The sequence below is a fragment of the Balaenoptera acutorostrata genome, chromosome 18 (assembly GCF_949987535.1).
Source record: "Balaenoptera acutorostrata chromosome 18, mBalAcu1.1, whole genome shotgun sequence".
Taxonomy (NCBI): domain Eukaryota; kingdom Metazoa; phylum Chordata; class Mammalia; order Artiodactyla; family Balaenopteridae; genus Balaenoptera; species Balaenoptera acutorostrata.
This window is the reverse complement of record NC_080081.1, coordinates 11,264,818-11,285,460: the sequence shown is the minus strand read 5'-3', so window position 1 is coordinate 11,285,460 and position 20,643 is coordinate 11,264,818. Positions and strand designations below refer to the sequence as shown.

Genomic DNA, 20,643 nt, shown 5'->3' with positions numbered 1-20,643 from the left:
ACTTATCTTACCATATAAATTGCCTTAAAGATGAAAAATAGCCTTATTCGTAAACAGAATTGTTAATTGCCAACTATTGGCAAGGATTTTAAAATCTAGGAAAAATACTTGAAAATTTTATTAAAACACTATATACATTTTAGGTAGTCTTTATTTTCTGATAAATGTATTGTATGGCTGGGTCACATCATCGAATATCAAAGTTGTTGTCTCTCAGTATCTCTCTCTGATGGCCATCTGCCAATAAGAATAACCACAGAGGTAGTACAGTGTGAAAGTGTTTAGATAATCAAATATTTCATGGCTTTTTTTTAAAAGGCAACATTGTTTTTTTAAATATTGTACCAGTACTTTGAGTGTTACATAGTTAGGATTTTGCTGTCTCTTCTAACTTAATAAAAACACATTTGTTTACTGAGTAAATTCAATTTTTTGTTGGTTTGTGCTGCTTTGTATCCTGCAACCTGACAGGAGCTCTGGTTATCACCTAACACTACAACAGTGAAAGAAAACACCATCTGAAGTGTTTTGCGGTTATTGATTTCTATGTTAAATATGTTCTTTAACATTTTATGACACTTCAGCAATCCAGTTGGGCTCTTTTTCTTTTAGATTTCCGGGCTCTGCTACAACAGCAAAATGTTACAAGTTCATGAGGTGCTCTGCGTCCCCAGCTGGATGGCAAAGTTCTGTTCTTGGACACTTGAGCCCATCTTCTCATCTTCAGAACCCACCAGCGAAGCCAGAATCGGGATGGGGGCCACGGTAGACATTCAGAGACAGCAGAGGATGGAGCTGCTGGACCGGCAGCTGATGCTGTCACAGTTTGCACAAGTGAGGCGGCAAAGGCAGCAGCAGGTAAACGATAATAATCACAGTGGAAAATTCAGAAATACTCAGGGGCCTGTGTAAACTTCTCCTTTGAGACTGTATGTGTGGTAGAGTCTACATTTCATTCCTATGCATTGTATCATAGATACTTTGACATGTTTCCAAGTGGAATGTAGGTCTCTGATAGTGGCTATTCTTAGTGTTTTCTTTTTAAGGTAAAAAAAGTAACTTGCAGCTGAAAGACTGGTCAAACTGGACATTATTGCTCCACTTCTATTAGATAAGCATGATTTCTTAGAGAAACACCAACCTAGTTAACAAGAAGGGATATTTATCTGTTTTTATCATCTTGTAAAAGCCACAGTGTCTTCCTGTTAAAATGCTTATTATTGTGTGCTCTGGAGTGAAGAGCAAATGTCAAACTTCTTGATTTTTCTTGGTTGAAATGGAGAGAATATGAAGGTAAGAAAATTTTCAAGGGAACAACCAACAAGTAGATCAGATAAATGCTGTGTTTTGTTAGCCTTGTCATTAATCGTCAGGAAATACTGAGCATTTATCCACAAAAACTGCTCTATCCAAACAATCCAACACCACACTGGTCTTTCCAGGGTTACTCTGTGTCAGGCTGAAACCACATACCTGGTCCTTCTTTGGCACTTCTGTGATCCAGTGCATTGGGTTCCTCGTTTCTTGTCTCCATCCCCTTTACCCTCTGGGGTATGAGAGAGAGTTCTGTTCTCCCCTGCCATCTCCCCGATCTCCTGCCTGCATTGCGTGTGAGACGTAGGTCTTCATCGTGTGTGGTCTGGAAAGTGAAATCAGGTGTGATGTCCCTGGACATCAGTGGAGAGGTGGGTCCCAGAGTTTCTATCTGGGGTGGGAAGAAGGGGGCCCCTTATCAATGGGCCGAGTCTGCAGGTAAACGAGAGAAGTGAAGGCTGTTCCCTACAGGTGTATTTGAATTTGAGGTGACTCTGGAACATACAATAAAGGTGCCCCTGATGTAGTTGAACATGGAGGACAGACATCACTCTTGGAGAGGTCAGAGCTGCAGGTGCAGATCATGGATTAAGTGTGTAGGGTTGGGAGGTGAGTCCTGTAGGAGAATCACATCCAGGATGAATGTAGGCTATAGACTAAGCCTGTATTTAGCGGGAGGAAGAGGTAGATTCTTTGAGGAAACAGAGGGAAGAATGAAAAGTATGAGAACTCAGAATAACCAGTGTCCAGAAAACTGAGTAATAATGAGTATAAATATTTTCTGATAGACTGGACAGAGCTATGAGGGAGAGAAAGAAGTAGTGTATGATTCTGAGGTTTCTGGCTTAGCTAATGAGAGAGATCAATGACAGCACCATCCCACCAACATCAGAAGAGCAGGCGAGGGGAAATATATTGACTGAGGTACCTTCAGGCTACCTGGGGGGAGATTCCCTGGTAGGTAGCTGTGGTCTTGTGCTCATGAGCAAAATGAGAGGTTGTGTTTCTGAGGTTGGTGTCCCCAGGCAGACTCTCGTGTGTGAAGTGGATCGGGGAACGCCGTCAGGATGAGCGTCTTTGGGGGAGTGGTGGTGAAGGGCAGAGGGCGACTTCGAGCCCCAGTCACAAAGAAGGCCCGAGCTAGGCTTACGGTGCCCAAGCCCTGGAGTTGCGAGAGACCTTCCGAGTCGTCCCAAATTCAGAAAGGTGTTGGTGCAGATTGCGGGTGCCTCTCCCCAGTTGCACGCCATCCACAGAGCAGGTGTTACTTGAGAACCATCCGGTGCCCGCAGCAGGAAGATGGAGCGCTGGTCCTGAAGGAGGGGGAGGATCTGGGTCGCAGATCCGATCCAGATCCGTCCAGAGCATCCGCCCCTCGTGCTGCTTGGATCTTCTTGTTTTACTTAAGTTCTCGGAGCAACAGCTCCAAGACTGCAGTGGTGCTCTTTTCCCAGGAGAAACCTTCAAGAGGAAGGTTAGCAGGACAGACTGAATCCCCTTCTGCTGAAGCTGGTCTCGAGGATACACTGATGACCATCTCCCTCGTCTGTTGTCCACTTGAGAGTTCCCCACCCTTGGCTGGAAGGCTTACGTGATGAAGTGACACATGCTGTCATCCCTGTGGGGTCTGGGTCCCTGGTCCTCAAGCCCTTCCCAGCTGTGTCTGCTGCACTTGTCTGTTTACTGTAGAAATTGGGTGAGGAAGTACAAGAGATGCCCTCGCAGATCACCCGAGTGCCACCCATGATCTTCCCTCCCCTTTTTGTGCCCGTGGCCATAGCTTTTCCTGATGATCAGGATTAATTGCTCCTGCCGGGATAATGACTCCTTTCCTTGCCTGCCGGTCTTTTGGCACAAGAGCCCAAACTGACTGGGCAACAGCTGTAACTTAAGATGTAACGGTATTCTTGCTTTGTCCCCAATGGAAGCGTTCCCTTCCTGTGAGCCAAGCTCTGTAAACCACGGAATCCAGAGTTGTGGGACGGGAAGCCCAGATTCCCCAAGTGGGTCACCTTGAGGGAGGATAATCAGGGCCACTTCTCCTTCCATCCCTTGTTTCCAAGAGCCGTGTGTTCCACCTACTGGGGACACAGCACCCGTGTGAAGTTGTTGATTTAGGGTCTGTACTGCACACTAGAGCCTCAAGCGCTGTCCTTGGCGGGTACCATCTCCAGGTTGGCGTCTCACTCCACCTTCACCTGGCTACCCATTGGTCTGGCGAGCTGGTAGCGCCTGGGTCGTACTGTGTGAGGGTCAGTGTATCCCGTGGTCTTGGCACTGCCACGCCCTCTTTGCTGGAAGCGGGCCTTGTGGTCTGATGTGATGTCATCTGGAACCCTGGTCAGTACCTCATGCCCTCTGTCAACCCACAGAGGTGGTGCTTAGCGACAGAAAAGTCAGGCAGCCCCATAACCAGAAAATGTGTCAGTTCCAGGTAAAATGAATTGCTGCCTATAATAGTCAACTCAGGTTGCCCTAACAGAATACCACAGACTGGGCAGCTTAAATAACAAATTTTTCCTCATTGTTCTGGAGGCTAGAAGTCCAAGATCAAGATACCGTCAGGGTTGGTTTCTAGCGAGGACTGTCCTTGGCTCGCAGGCAACCACCTTCTTGCTGTGTCCTCACATGGCCTTTTCTTGGTGCCTGCATATTCCTGGTGTCTCTTCTTATAAGGACACCAGTCCCATTGGATTAGGGCCCCATCTTTATGACCTCGTCTAACCTTAATTACCTCTTTAAAGGCCCTGTCTCCAAATACAGTCACATTGGGGGTTAGGGACTTCAGCCTATGAGTTTTGGGGGGGCATGTTTCAGTCCATAACGGTTCCCCTTCCAGACTGAAAAGGGCCCAGTATAGTCTACCTGGCTCTATGACTGTTGGTTCTCCTTGATGGATGGTGGCGTACGTATCAGGGCTCAGCACTGCTCTCTGTTACTCTGGAAGCTAAGTCCACGTTAGAGAGTGGGGCCCATGCACAGTGGGGCTCCTTCCCGGCCATCTTGGCTGCCCTGTTCACCTGCCAGCCCTGGGATGGCCGGTGACAGAGGCTGGCTGACGTCAGTCTGCCGAGTCATTCTGTCTCTCTCTTCTGTGCTGGATGTTCACAATAAACATTGGAACCTAGATGTCACGCTTCATGCCTGTTCCTTGGCTGGACCCACAGGACTCTTCCCAGGCCTCCTTGTCCCCTACCTTCCCATCCCCTGACCACCTAACCAAGTCATTCACCACGTCCAGTGGGTCCCTAGGTGTCATTACCTCAGGCCTCCTCTCTTTCCATGCAAAGCGGACGACCAAATGCACTGCCCCAGCTCCACCCATTGGGAGCATTTGTCCCCATCACTGTCCTTCAGGGTGACCCCTGAGTGGAGCTGTAGTGCAGCCACGGTCTCTTTTCAGCTGTCAGTTGTGTACCAAGCGAACCCATCTATGAACCGAACTTGGCCATTTTCCTCCTTGTCACTTGGTGGTTAGGGACCCACCCCCATGTAGCAGGAGGTGTGAACTGGGGAAGAGGTTTTTATGCAACAGAGGTTATCGACATGGTGGTCTTGGCGGACCTGCTTGTGCAGCTCGCCTGCGCCCCCCGCCCTGCTCGTGCTGACCCTGGATACACCACTTACGTCCGACGATGGCTTTCTTTGGTCCCACCTGACCACAGAACTTGGTAGGTCTCATACTTCTGACCACGCGCTCACTCTGTCCCCGTGGTCAGGCACTTCCTGTCCCCCAGGGTCCAGCAGCAGTGTTTCGAAAGTGTGTAATTCTCTGCTGTGTATGCGTGCCGTTGCTCCAGTGCCCTGGGCATCCGCATCATGGTGGTCCTCTGTGGCTCGCTGCAGACTCCACCCGGTGTCTTCCCCACCACAGATACTTTGAATATCATAGTATCTGCCGGGTTGCACAGCCCAAGCATCCATGGCTGAAACAGACCAAAATCCCCACCCTCTTGGAGAGGGCCTTCCAGCCGGGCGGCTGTGAAGTGACGTCCTTTGGTCTGTGGCTCTCCCCGCTGCGTGGCAGGCTCTTTCACTTTCCGAGGTCAGTCTTGCCCACAGTTCAGAATCCCAGCCCCCGGGCTCCTGCCGCAGACTTCTCACTGTGCTGGAGAGAAGAGCGTATGGTTCTGTAGTCTGGGGCTTACTCAGTGCCCTCCTCATTTCTTCCCAGTGTCGGCCTCGAGAAACACAGCTGTTTCCTCTGTGTCCCCTGAGGCTCGGGGATGCCGGTCTGCCCAGAGACACACAGCTGCCGGCAGGGCTGCAGAATAGGGGCCCGGATGTGTCCGATTCCAGGGCCTCTGTGTGTGTGTGTTGTTGTTGGTTTTTTTCCTTTCCTTTTTTGCTTCGGCTGTCAGGAAACTCAATGCCAAGTTTAATGTTCAATCAAAGTTAGAACTTGTGCTTCCATCTTCTATGTTTTTAAAATATCTTTTTTGATTGTTTTAGTGTCCTTGTATCTTACCGTAGGTATTCTCAAATTCTGTTATTGCATTTAAGATAAGTCTCTCACTTGTTTGCAAACTGTGGGTTTTCAAATGTTTTTCATAGAACCCAGAATTTATTTGGTCAAAAAACCAATCAGTTCCTAATTACTGCGCATTAGATTGATCTGTTTGCAGTTTTTAATTTCAAGCACTCCAAAATAATGCCAAAGTCTTGTTTGAGTGTAACTCCTTTGTACGTCTTTTGCCTGCTTCTGTCGGACTTTGTCTCGCCGCCTGGCAGCTGCTGCTTTGTGCTCGCTGTCGCCTGCCCGCCTGTGGTCTGCACTTGGCTCTGCGGTCGCAGTCAGCCAGTGGTCATAATTGAGACAGTGACCAAGACGGGTGGGGACTCGGTGGGCACCTAAGAAGTGAAAAACATGTCTTTTCCCTGAATGAGTTTGTGATCAACGTCAGGGAGCTCAGCAGATACACTTGAAATAGAGAAACATCCAAGAACGATGAAATATAGACCGGAGTGCGCGGGGCAGTAAGACAGCCAGGAAGGCGCCACTGGGGGTCCTGATGCTGTGAGAGGGGGTTTCAGGGACTCGAAGGGTGGGCAGGACGTGGGCGGGCAGAGAGGAGGAGGCAGGTCATCACAGAGCAGAGGACCAGCCAGAGGGACGGAGGCGTGGAGGTGACAAGGAGGCCTGGAAGGGGAAGGCCTCGAGGAGACATGGGGGGCTGAGGTGGTAGGGTACCTAGTGACAGAGGGGAGTAACACAGTGACTGTAATCGAGGGAGGTGTTTTTCAACCCGACGGCAGAGTTGGATTTTGACATTGGAGGCTGTCAAAAGTGGTTTAGTCAGTTGTAAAGGTAGGACAGGTATCTCAGAGAAATTGCTCTCATTGCAGCATGTGAGATGGGTGGAGAAAGGAGAGACCACGGAGGAAAAGACCAACAGGAGATTTTAGAAATCCAGCGCTCGGCTCTGTGAACGCCTGGCCGGGATAATGGCCAGCTCCTCACTGAGCTCCTAACCGGCATTGTCCCCTGAGGTCCAGCCCGCTGATCTCCCCCCCTGCACACTCGCAGGCCATGGCTCTCCCCTCTGTGCTAAGCTCATGGCTCCCAGACTTAGACCTACGGCCTAGACCTCCTCTCTCTCTGGGCTTCAGGCCTAAATATCCTACTGCCTGCCAGGCATCTCCACCTGAATGCTCCACAGGCACCGGAAATTTACCCCTGCTTTGCTAAATTGGCTTCTCCGTCTCACTCCCTCCCTGATGGAAAGCACCGTCGTCCACCCAGAGGCCCAAACCAGAACACTGTGTCTTCCCCTTGGACTCTTCCCTCGTGCATCCATGTCCCTCGTGTCCCCTCCCTCACCTGCACCCCAGAGAGTCTGCCTTCTCGCCGTAAACCCACCACTCCCTCTCTCTTCATCCCCCTGCCTTAGTTCAGGCCACCGTGGTCACTCACCTAATAAAATCTGGTCACAACTGCCTCCCTCTCCCCACCCTGCCCCACACTCCAGCCCCCAGGGCGAGCTCTGTGAAGACGCAAACCTGATTGTCTCACTCCCACCAAAGTCCTTCAGAGGCCCTCCTGAGCCTACAAGGCAGTTCACGCTCGCTACACAAGACCCCTGCCTGCTTTTTAGCCCGTCCCTTCCCCCGGCCCCCAGCAGCCTCGGGCTAATCATGCTGAACTGTTCCCAGTTCATCTCAGCCCCGTGTTGTTTCTCACTTCTTGCTTCTTCATCTACCCTTCCCTCTGCCAACAACAAACTTCCCCTGTACCAACTTCCCCACCGCACCCCATCTCACCCCTCACACAGTCTCTGCTTGCCTAACTCTTGCTCACGCTTGAGTAAACTTTCTGAAATCCCCTCCTCTGGGAAGCCCTCTCCAGCCTCCCGGGCACCACTGACCCTCTGTCTGTCCTTAGAGCCCCTGGCGTCTTTCCTGACCTCGCCACTCCCGCCCCTCACCATTGACTCACGTCCCATCTGTGCCAGTGGTGTGTCTTGGGGTGGGGGGGGCTTTTCCATTGTGTCTCTAATGTGTGAATAATGCCTGGCATGTGGTAGGCGCCCATACATTTGGAGAATTAGTGACTCGATATGTATATAATAAATATTTACAGAATTTCTTAATGTACTGAGGCCAGCTGAATACAGGTGAGTAGTCCTGGCTGGAAAGTATACAGCTATCCTCTGAGAGGACAAACCACTGAAGACAGCCCGAGACCCATGTTTAGGGAGAGCAGAGAGGAGGAAGAAAGGAGTTCCAGGGGGCAGGGAGGAATCCGCGAGAGTTCAGTGGCACAGCAGCCCGGAGAGGAGTGTTTCAGGAAGAATGGGAGAGGGGGTGCTCAACAGATTCAGAGGCTACCCTCCCACCCCCGAAAAAAGGCCAGGCAGAGACGATGGCGGGGAGAAGATCACAAGAGTCAGCAAGAATTGGCTCGCTCTTGAAAGGAGTTTCAGTGGGAACGCACCGCGTTAAGAAGTAGTGCAGGGTTTGGAAGCAGAGGAAGGACAAGCATCCCTTCTGCCCTGACCAGCCAGCCTCATCCTAGGACATTGCCACGGGAGTCACATCTTGGTTCTTGAAAGTGAACTCTGACGTTGCACTTCTGAAGCAGCTGTAACATGCTCTGCAGCGAATACACCTCCATGGCTCTAAAGGGCAGTGAGCAGTGTGACGGCTCTGCAGACCTTGCTTCATCTGGAGCTTACAGGGTCAGTGCACAGTATCCTGAAGTTCATCATCACAGTGACATGACCTTTCTGGACACTCCCACGGTGGTCAGTACGCAGAAGCTTTTGGCTGATTGGCTTATGGACTCGTTGTGATGAGGGCTGAGTGGACCCTTTCTTCCAGCTCTCATCTCCCCCCACGGCAGAGCTTTCCCACTCTTCTGTACATTGATGTAGCGGCGGCGTGTCAGTCACACGCTGACTCTCCTCCCACCAGCTTCTTGCTCTCAGGTTCACTCCCCGCCCCGAACAGGGTTGCTGGCTCCAGGGTCGGTGACGTTGCCGAGTCATTTTGGTACTAGCAGCTGCGGATCATTTTCCACTGCTGGGACTGTTATGTAACTTTTCGTGGGTTTGTGCTTTATTCATTCACCAAGTAGCATTTGAATTCTTGAAGGACAGGGGCTGTGTGCTCCACTTATTTATGCCTCTTTTGGTTCCACTGCAGTGTGAAGCCCTGAGGGAGAAAATGGCGCTGCCCTGGCCTTCAGGAAGCCTGCAGCCCTTGGGGGAAGAGAGATGAGTCAATATGAAGTGCTAGGTTTCTATTGGAGTTTGCACCAGCAGAAGAGTCCTGGTTCTCCCTGAGGGACTCAGTAAAGCCCTATGTGGTTGAGGGGAATCTGGAAGAGACCAGCGCTCACGCAGGCATTTCAGGCCTAGAGGACCGTGTGAGAAAAAGCACAAGGGCTTGAGACAGCTGTGGGAACACAAGTGATTGCATTTGCCTAAGTTCAGGGCTTCCCTAAGGAGGAAGCAGTGAAAGAGAGGCTGGGGAGAAAGCCGAGGCCAGGACATCGGGGGTCTTGTGCTACACTGAGGAGTGTTTTTTCTTTCATCCGGCTAGAAGTAGTGAGTCAGTGAAGGCTTTAGGCAGAAGAGTAAGTTAGATTTGTCTTTAATAAAGATTACTTTGGGGACTTCCCTGGTGGCGCCCGGGTTCCATCCCTGGTCAGGGAACTAGATCCCACATGCATGCCGCAACTAAGAGTTCGCATGCCGCAACTAAGGAGCCCGCCTGCCGCAACTAAGGAGCCCGCCTGCTGCAACTAAGAGCCAACGCAACCAAATAAATAAATAAATAAGACTACTTTGGCCATGACACGAATACCCTTGAGAAAGCTGATACTGGAGGAAGAAGACCAGTCGGGAGGTGGTGAGGATTCTCTGAGTTCTGGTGGTGAGGCAGCGTGTCCTCACTGCATGAGACCACATGGCCACAGTCAAGCTCTGTGAGCCTCTGTGCGTTCACACCTCCAGAACAGTCACTGAAGTGCCCTGTAATGATGAACATTTGAACAGCAGGGTTGCTGCAGGAGTCTCTGTAGCTTCTTAGCATGGATTCCCCTCTTTGCTGGTCATGATGCCATCACGATAGAAAAGCAGAATGTAAATGAAAAGGGGAAGAAATTTGCAGTTAAGGAATCAACACTGGGTTGACAGGGAGATCTGTGCACAGTCTATCTAATAGGGTTGTCATGAGGATAAAATAATTTATGCAAAATTACTTGATATACCAGAAAGATCTGTCACATATTAGTTATTCTGATTGCATTGGGGATCTGTTTTTGGGCTCTCAGGAAGTTTGAGAGAGAGTCCTGATTTAGGAGCTAACCGGATAGTTACTACTCTTTAAAACTTGTAACCTTTAGAACAAGGGTCAGTAGGCTATGGCCCATGGGCCAAACCCGATGCTAAGAATGGTTTTTACATTTTTAGTGGCTCTGTAAACACCTACATAATATCTTTGATTTTGCCTATTGGTCTTCAAAACCTAAAACATTTACTACCTGACCTTTTACAGAAGAACTTTGCCCGCCCCCTGCTCTAGAAGATTATGCAGCCAGCAGCTCTCCAAGCAGCTCTGTTTCCCGGGAAGTCTGTATTCTCTGAGTTGCGGTCGTCTGTTACTTGTGTGACCACCATCCTCTCTGTTGGCTGATGGTGATAATGCCATCATATACCACAACATAAACTTGGTGATAAGACTTTCTAAGGTACTTCTGTAAAATCTCCATTTACTCTAGAAGTAGAATTACAGTGAAACCCACTAGGAACGCATCGTGCTTGGTATAAGCCAAGTGGGAATTTTGTCAACAAAGCAGTGAAGTCATTTGGTGCTCATTTTTTTCATTACCTCTTCACTTCCTCCGGCTGCCCGTGTTTCCTGATTGATTATCACCTCCGTTTTCAGTAACGAGCAGCTTATTTGACCTGCAAGGAGAGGAGATGTTGATGCCTACAGCAGCTCACCATTATTCACACATGCATTTCAGTTATTTTCTCAGTATTTGGTTGAATTGTTAGCTAAGTTTCTAAGTGAGGGTGAGGTGTATTCTCTCACCCTCACTTAGAAACATTTGTGGCTGTGAAAATTTTCTCTTTATCCACCCCAGCAAGCGTTGTTAGGTAACATCTAACATATACATTATTATGAGTCACATCTGCCTTGAAAATCATGCGAGTTCCTTTTATTAATCAAGGATTTTTAATTTAGTAAAATATCTTTAGTGTATTAAAAGTGCTCTCAGGTTCTCATTTTTTTTTTAAGTTTTTTAATAACTTTATTGAGATCGAATTCACATACCATATAGTTCACCTCCTTAAAGAGTACAGCTCAGGGAATTCCATGGTGGTCCAGCGGTTAGGACTCCACACTGTCACTGCCAGGGCCTAGGTTCGATCCCTGGTCGGGGAACTAAGATCCTGCAAGCTGTGCGGTGTGGCCAAAAAAGAGAGTACAATTCAGTGAATTTTAGTGTACTCACAGAGTTGTCCCACCATCACCACACTGAATTTTAGAACACTGGTATTACCTCAAAAAGAGACTCTTCCCATTAGCAGTCACTCCCCAGTCCTACCACCCACCTCGCCCTGAGCAACCACCCATCTATTTTCTTACTCTCTAGATTGGCCTATTCTGAACATTGAATCTAATCATATACTTTTGGGTCCTTTGTGAGGGGTGTCTTTCACATGGCCTCATGTTTCTGAGGTTTGTCCATGTGGCAGCATGTCTGATTGTCCTTCACCCTGGCGGGTGCCACCCTATGGAGCCAGTGTCTGTCAGTGCCCCTTCATCTGGCTAGGTCTCTGAGGAAGCTGCTTACTCACCTCTTAGTTTCCATTAACATCCTTTCCACAAGATTTATTTAGTGTTCAGCCAGGCTCTGGGGAGTACCACAGCAGACAAGACAGCACAATCTTTCCTCTCCCTGAGCTGAGAGTAGGAAGAGGCAGTTACAGCAAAATGTCACGAGTCCTCTTCTAGGAGAAGCCCCTCACCCAGCCATGGAGGGTCAAGAAAGTGTGTCTGGAGTGGAGCCCTGAAAACTGTATACCTAAACCTGTGTGTGTGTGTGTTAGAAAAGGAGTCCACCTTGAATCCAAAGGGAGCACGTATGTGTGTGTCTGTGTGTGTGTGTGTGTGTCTGTGTGTGTGTGTCTGTGTGTGTGTGTGTGTGTGTGTGTGTGTGTGTGTGTGTAGCAAAGGAGTCCACCTTGAATCCAAAGGGAGCACGTTCTCAGCCAAGATGAACCCAAGCAGCCTTGAAGACAGCACACAGGCACGTGGCATGCTCCTCAGCACTTTTCCTTTTTAGCTTTGCTCTTTCACTTTTTGGTGCAATTTGATTTAAAAACCATCCTTTTCAAGTTGCTGTGCTGCCTTGTCAACAAAGCAATCTAATCAGTTAGAGTTAGTTCTTTTATGACTTTTTTCTTTTATGAGTATGAAGTGTATAGTATCAGGTGCGGAATAAGTTACTAGTGCTTGGTTGATAAAAATCTGCAAACTAAATGAAAATTAGGTGCAAGAACTCTATTTTCAAGTGAAATTAAAGCTAAGCTGTTTATCTCAATCTGTATCTCCTTGCAGAAACTACTGTTATGTTTTTGGTGCTCTTGTAGTTGGTCATACTGACCTTTTTGACAAAATTCAGAACAGAAAGATAGGATCAATATAAATTCTAATCCCTTTCCAAGGCTGACTCATTAAGTGACCTTGAGAAAAATCATTTCTATTTTCCATTCTGCCTTGGTCTTCATGAGAAAAAAGAGTGTGGTTCAATCTCATGGTACTTAAGGAAACAAGTAAACGATGATGACATAATTGGTATTTTGGAGAGATAGAAGTTATCAGCAATCCTAATTCTTTTCATAATTTTTTATTTTCTCACTTATTAATCACTTTTTAGAACCATGAATGAATTTAGAGATGTACCTTGAAGCAGACATAATGTCAAACAGGGGAATATTAGAAAAATTGTCCCTATAATCATTTTGTAAATTTTTCCTCCTCAAAAAAAGCCATCCCTGTGGGTTTTAAAACCAGAATACGATTCTAGTGCAGGACGGACCCCTGGACTACCTGTGAGTGACTCAGGAAAAATCCTTCTGATCCTCTCAAGAAGCCTTGAATTTCGTGGAACCCACCCCAGCTTCAGACCCTGCAGTCTTTCACTGTGGGTGACAGATGTGGCTTTGTGAAGAAAGCAGCAGGAGTACAGGAATTTCCAGACTCGTGAGTCATGATCTCCTGTCCGAGATTAGAGCACAGATTAGCGATACCAAGATTTTTTTAAAAATCATACTTTTTTAAGTGATGGTGGTGTATGCACCCTTGTTGCGCCTGGATTCCCAGGGCGGGGTGAGGAGTGCAGGTGCAGGTTTCATTGGTAGTTCAGAGCGTGGGCTTTGGGCTGTGAGAGACCACTGTGAGAGTCAGCACTTCACTTCCACAAATCCACATTCCTCATTCGTGAACTGTCCATGGTTGCCGTCTAGTAGGGGTGGCTGCTCAAGGATCCTTGATCATTAGAGATGCTCGTTAGAGCTCCTTGATCAGTGCAGGTAACACTCATAAGCAGTACTGGAGGTTATAAAATGGAGGGTGTCTAGGCCAGTGTCTGTCTGGGCATCCCTCCCGCAACAGCTCTGGCAGGAGGCCACTGGGCTTCTGCTGCAACAGTGAAGGTCTCTTTTTGAGAGAGAACTGCTTGGCTTTCAAGACATTCTTTAATATACTGATTCGGAAGAAGCAACTAATAATTATTAGTTTAAGGATCATCTAGTCCAGTTTTCTGTTTTACAGATGAGGAAACCTAGACTCAGTGTTACATTCTCTTAGATTGGCAACTTGACCTAGTTCTGTAGAAGTTCAGCAGACAGGGAGACCAGTAAAGATTTAGATTGTCAAGAAAGAAGCCAGTTAGAGACACAAAACAAGAACTGGGCCCTTTACAAACCCGTAGGGCAGCAGATGGTCGTAGGGGACAGGGGAGGGCATTTTAGGTAACAGACGCGATTGGAGCAAATGTGGTCTGAATAAGTGAGGGACACAGTCAGTGGAAGGAACATGCAGGGAAGAGGTAAGAGATAGTTAGGATGAGGCTGGTTTTGGAGGACGTTCAAAACAGGACGGAATAATCTAGATGTGATGCAGTAAGATTTTCAGTTGAGGCAGTGGCGCTGTGAAAGGCCTTGGTGGGGTAACTCATGCACGACTCACCCGCCATGGTGTGCAGGTTGGATGGAGACAATACAGGCACACCTTGGAGATAGTGCAGGTTCGGTTCCAGACCACCGCATTAAAGCAAGTATTGCGATAAAGTGAGTCCCACGAATTTTTTGGTTTCCCAGTGCATATAAAAGTTATGTTTACACTACACTGTAGTCTATTAAGTGTGCAATAGCATTATATCTTTTAAAATGTATATACCCTAATCAAAAAATACATTATTGCTAAAAAATGCTAACCATCCTATGAGCCTTCAAGGAGTCATAATCTTTATGCTGGTAGAGGGTCTCGCCTCGATGCTGACGGCCGCCGACTGATCAGGGCGGTGGGTGCTGAAGGTTGAGGTGGCTGTGCAATTTCTTAAAATAAGGCCACAGTGTTGCTGTCACCCCCAAACAATTACAGCAGTAATGTCAGAGATCACTGATCGCAGATCACCCTAACAAATACAGTAGAAATGAAGAAGCTTGAAGTATTGCAAGAATTACCAGAATGTGACACAGAGACGCAAAGTGAGCAGATGCTGTTAGAAAAATGTCACCAATAGACCTGCTCAGTGCAGCGTTGCCAGAAACCTTCCCTTTATAACGAATGCAGCATCTGGGAAGCACCATAAACCAGGGCCTGTATTAGTGGCAGTGATGTCATCTAAGAGGCTGTTGGCTTAATCTCAGAGGCGGACGACAAAGACTGAAACAGTGGCAGACGCCCTTGAAGGGGAAAATCGGTGGTACTTGAGAACTGGCCGGATTTGATGTATCGGGGAGAGAGTTGAGTCCAAAAGGGTCCCCGGGCTTTCAGGCGATGCTGTCCGCCCTGGCCCAGTGTTGGTTGAAGGACGAGTAAGGGAGTGAGAGGTGATCGCTGAAGGGTGAAAATGAGTGACCACTCTGAGGGAGGAGATGTAAAAAGAGAGGGGAAACCCTGAGTAATCCCCAATCTCATTTTTAATAACAAGTTTCACCTCTTCTTCAAACGTTTACTGGTAACAAGTACCAGAACTAATATTAATTTTGACTTTTATTTAGTAATTGCTGCATAGAGCTAAGGTTAAGGAGCAAAAGAAATGACCAGAAAATTGGCTGACAAAGAAGGGAGGAAACAAAAGATGTAACGCAGACATCGGTCATCCCTGTGCCAAAAGGTGCTCTTTCCTTCATATTTTCAAGGAAGCTGTATCTTAATCCTGTGCAGTTCTTACTAACTTGTGTTCAGTGTTCACAAGCACGTAAATCAAATTAAGATAGTTAAAAAAGCCTTAAAGCAAGAGAGAGGTGTCAGCTTCCTACAGCAGATGTCCCCAACCTGGGGAGCTCACTGCCCCTCCCCACCACTTCCTCCTCACAAGAGACTGAGTGTTCCCATTCTCTACCAAAATCAAAACCAAACCTCCCCCCAAAAGGCGGGGACAGCTTTGATCCTGACTGCCCATGGCGGAGAAGGGCCCCTTAGAGGAGAGTCAGCCAGCCTTTGGGAAGCGTGGCAGGCACGGGCGCTGTCTGGCTCAGCCCGTCCCCAACACCGCCCTCCTTCCTCGCCCCCCAGGGGCGGGGAGCCCATCGCCCGGGGGGATCCACCCTCCTTCCTCGCCCCCCAGGGGCGGGGAGCCCATCGCCCGGGAGGATCCACCCTCCTTCCTCGCCCCCCAGGGGCGGGGAGCCCATCGCCCAGGAGAACCTGAAGCCTGCTGCTCTTTCTCCAGAGTCCTTTCCTCTGCCTGTTGTGAAAACCGTACCCATGTCTTGGGAGAAATAGGATCCGCTGTGGTGGGAGGCCCCGGCCTCTCAAGAGGCAAGTCATCCCTCCACCCAGAGGACGCAGGATGCACGTCTGGTGGCGCGCACCAGTTGGAGCGTTCCTTGCAGGGAGCAGCAGTGGCCGAGCCTTTGAGTTGCGTGTTGGGCTGTGGCACAGATTCCTGGTGGTAGACTCTCTGGAGGCCTCCTCACCGCCTCCCCAGTTGGGGAGGTGGTGGGAATGGGGTTTGTCTTGTTTTTCTTTCTTTTCCTTTGTTTTCGGGTTTTGCCATGAAGCTATCGCTGATGACAGCAGCCTCTGGCAATGTTTCTCTCCTCTGTATTGGTAGTGCTTATTGTTAGTTCTAAGTCTAATAAGATACCTCTCACGTAGCCCTTAGTCACACGCTGCATCTTCAGTGCCTCTTGTTTACTTTCTAATGTGCCTTTGTTTTGTCAACTCAGCTAAGCTCTTCCAGGGCCATAGGAAATTAATCACTTCCCTGTGTGTCACAGCGCTCTTTACTGGGCTCCAGTACGGTGCACTGCACGTGAGAGATAAAGGAATGAAGCCAAGCATATCCATAGTTACACTGCGAGCTGTAGCCGCCAAGGGGCACTCAGCAGCAGTCCAGTGCGTTACGGGTGCCCCCTTCTGCAAGGAGCCCCCATCTGCAGTCTCCCAGCAGTGGTCCTTTGAAACTACTGGTTCCTGTGTTAGAGGGAGAAGGTGCCTCGTGCCCTTAAAGACCATATCGGCCACGTGGTGTGCTCTGCTCTCTGAGCCTCCTTGCGTCATCCCCTCCTACCCTGTCCATCCTGACACTAGGGCCTGTATTACAACAAACTGTGAGGTCTTTGCTGAAGAAAATCCCATAGAACTTATCTCAGCAATATGCTTTGCTGTGTATTTGTCCACGATTTAGTCATTCAGCAGATATTTCTTACGTACTTGAATATGCCAGGTGGCAGGCAAGGTTGGGTCTACAGAGGCAAGATGAATAATCTCAGCCTTCATGGGGCTCGTCACCTGCTGTGAGATTCCTGCCAGGGAGCATGTCGCTGAAGTGTAATGTACCAAGTGCTGTCCTTGCAAAGGTACAGTGAGATGTGAGGGTACACGGGGGGAGTAGAGAGGCCTCCCGGGCAGGAGTCGAGAATGTGAGGCTGGAGTGGTGAGGAGAACCATTGGAACGGTAAACAGGAGGCTGGCAAGCCCTGGTGAGAAACCTGAATTGCATCCTAAAACCAATAGGGACTTGAGTAGTATCAAAGAAGAATATCTATGATTATCTGAAAAGGCTCTTAATATACTCCGATTTTTTTTCTAACTATATATCTATACGTGGCTAGATTTTTTTATATACTTCAGAAGCCAGAGTAGCGTGTAACAGAATTGACTGCAGAAGCAGATACGAGAATCCAACTATATTCCGTTAAGTCACACAAAAAAAGTTTACAAAAATAGAAAATAATGACATTCTTCTCAATTATTTTTCTGTTTTGGAAAACTTTTTTTATAAAAGTTTGTTAGCAAGTAGTGATTTTGCGATTGCTATTAATGAAGAAAAAAAGTATTTTAAGATTAATGAAAAGGCAGTGGGGAACCATTGAAGAGTTTTTAAGTAGAGAGGTGACATGATGAGATTTTTATCTCAGGAAAATCACTCTGAAGCCATGCCCGCCCTTGATGGCGATCTAAAATAGGACAGTGAGGGGCTTCCCTGGTGGCACGGTGGTTGAGAATCTGCCTGCCAATGCAGGGGACACGGGTTCGAGCCCTGGTCTGGGAAGATCCCACATGACACGGAGCAGCTGGGCCTGTGCACCACAACTACTGAGCCTGCGCGTCTGGAGCCTGTGCTCCGCAACAAGAGAGGCCGCGATAGAGGCCCGCGCACCGCAATGAAGAGTAGCCCCCACTTGCCGCAACTAGAGAAAGCCCTCGCACAGAAACGAAGACCCAACACAGCCATAAATAAATAAATAAACAAATAAATTTAAAAAATAAAAAATAAAAATAAAATAGGACAGTGAGAGTCAGGGTGGAGAGAAATGGATGGATTCCAAAGGTATTTAGGAGTCATAATTAACAGAGCCTGGTGAGCTGGCTTGTGCTGTGGATGGACATTGATGTCATTCCCCAAGATTGGGGACAGAGGAAGAGGTACGGGGTTGACAATGAGTGTTGTTTGGGATGCGCTCCATTTGACATGTCTCTGGAACACCTAAGGGGAAGCGTCAGGAGAGCTGGTCGTGTGGCTCTGAGGGGCAGCACCTGGAGGGGGAAAGTGGGTAGGAGTCTCCACCACACGCAGGGAGACTAAAACCCTGGGGGCAGACGTGGAGAGAGAAGAGGAATAATCCTAACAGAACCTTAAGGGACACCAGCGTATAAAGGACATGAACCGGAGAAGGCGTCTCTGAGGGGCGCTCAGGGTGTGACCAGATGGCTTGGAAGACCAAGAAAGTGTGATTCCACAGAAGCCAGAGAGGGGTGTCGGGAGGGGCACGGTAGGGCCCAGTGAAGCCAGGGGTCAGGGCAGGCGGAGAGCGGAGGAGGAACCACTGATCAAGCAGAGGGTGTTACGAGTAACCTGGAAGAAAAAGAAAAAGCAATTTAATGGTGAGGATACCAGACTGGGAGCTTCTAGAAGGCACAGACATTGTCTTAGTTCTCTTTTTAGCTTCATGGCTTCAGGTACTACCAGGTACTTGAGTAGACACTCAATAATTCTGTTGATTTTACCTTGACTGATGCACCTGAAACAATCTGGTCTCCTCTGCGTCTGAACTCCACGGTAGCCCGTCCCCAGTGTAAATTGCTCACATTAAATGTACAAGTATTGCCTTAGGGTCTGTGGCGGAACTTCCCGACCACTGTGTCACGGTCACAGATGGCCTGATGAGGTATTGATCCCCTCAGCCTTTGGGGCAGCTGGGAAAAGCCTGAAGCTGCCAGGCTGGTTGCATGCAGCTTTCTCTGTCCTGTGTGTCACACAAATATATCTTTCTGTGTGTGCCATGATGTGGAAAATACTGGACAGCCATGGTCTATAGCAGGGTGTGTAGTTCCTGTATAGGTGCCACCTCGCCTCCTCCGTGCCCAAGGCAGGTATCACTAAGCAGTCATGTCGCTGTTTCCTGATGAACCCGTACCCTCCCCCAGAATCTTCCCGACATGGTCCGCAGGCAGCCACAGACAGTGCCGTGGAGGTGGCCCCACCTGCTTTACAGTTCAAAACCTAGCACTCTGATAAAGGGTGTCAGATCACCAAAGATGGAGAATAAAGGATGCATTTTTTTTCCCAGTGACTGACCTTTTAAAAATAAGATGAGGATGCTTTTAGAAAGAATTTTAGGGCTTCCCTGGTGGCGCAGTGGTTGAGAATCTGCCTGCCAATGCAGGGGACACGGGTTCGAGCCCTGGTCTGGGAAGATCCCACATGCCGCGGAGCAACTAGGCCCGTGAGCCACAATTGCTGAGCCTGCGCGTCTGAAGCCTGTGCTCCGCAACGGGAGAGGCCGCGATAGTGAGAGACCTACGCACCGCGATGAAGAGTGGCCCCCGCTTGCCGCAACTGGAGAAAGCCCTCGCACAGAAACGAAGACCCAACACAGTCATAAATAAATAAATAAATAAATAAATAAATAAATAAATAAATAAATAAATAAATAAATAAATAAAAATTTAAAAAAAAAAAAAAAGAAAGAATTTTAATTGTTCTAAACCATCACATTCATTGTGCCTGCTCTGAAATCATCCTTTGCTGGGGATTCAGCTCAGGCTGCACTGAGCTGAGAGCTGTGCTGGCCACCTGGGGAGTTTCATGCAAATCTTACCCCCAGTGCAGCTCTCCAGGGTGCTATAGTCTAGCTGGGAAGACAAGAAATACCACTGTAAGATACAATGCAAATATTAGATAGTAATAATAGCTAATATATATATGTAATATGTAATAAGTTAGACGTTTTCAAGCTCTGTTTTAAATGCTTTACATATATTAACTCATTTATTTCTCATATCCTTATGACGTGAGTGTAGCTATTATTCCCATAATACAGATGAGAAAACTGAGGTTCAGAGAAGTTTAAAAAAAACAAACTGAAGCCTAAGGTTACATAATAAGTGGCAGAGCTGAGATTTGAACCCAGGTATTTTGGCTCTGGAGACTGCTCCCAGTCACGCAGCATCCTCTATTTTTTGTTCCTCTGTTATTTCTCCTTAGCATTGCTTTGGCCCTTGAAGTAGGAATAAACCCATTCTCAGTCCCCTGTCTTTGAACAGGCTGACAAAAATGCCTGATTCTCCTCTCCATTGTTGAAATCATCCTCATCCTATAAAACTCAGCTAAGCCCCCATCCTCTTTGAAGTTCTACCCCCGAGCTTTGGCTATGCCCTTTAACTGATGCCTTGTGGCTTCCTTCCTGGTTATAGACCATCTTGCCTGCTTCTGGCTTTTCCCTTTCTGGATATCATGGCTTCCCCGAGGAGATCAGGAGCTCCACGGGAGCAAGGACCAGACCGTGCACCTTGCTCCTCTCTCCCATGGGAGCTGCAAGTGCCCCAGAGGACCCTGGGGGGCTCTTCTGATCAGGCTTCTCGGTATAGACACTGCCTGACCTGATCGTCCCTTCAGAAACCTGCCAAGGCCTTTAGAGGTGGAGTTCTACTCCATGTGACTTCCACCTGATGAACCGTTAACAAACATTTACTGCTCTCAGTTGGAAAATTAGTTGTTTATTAATTTTCACAAGAAATTTTACTTCATTTGAAAATCTCCTTACAACTAATAACATAAAATGGCTGTTCAAAATGCAAGCTGTTTCCTTCTTCCTCTTTTGAATATGTGGTTATTGCTTTTGAAGAAGACAAAGT

General features: G+C 48.1%; 1 protein-coding gene across 4 annotated transcripts in view; it reads left to right on the top strand.

Annotated features, from left to right (window-relative positions):
- Nucleotides 1–20,643, top strand: part of UBAC2 (UBA domain containing 2) — a 170,085-nt gene that overhangs the window by 130,086 nt on the left and 19,356 nt on the right. For all 4 annotated transcript variants that reach the window (XM_007196817.2, XM_007196815.2, XM_007196816.2 and 1 more), the window contains one exon: nt 613–858. In XM_007196817.2, the coding sequence (XP_007196879.1) occupies nt 613–858 (246 nt within the window). The remainder of the gene's footprint in view (nt 1–612; nt 859–20,643) is intronic.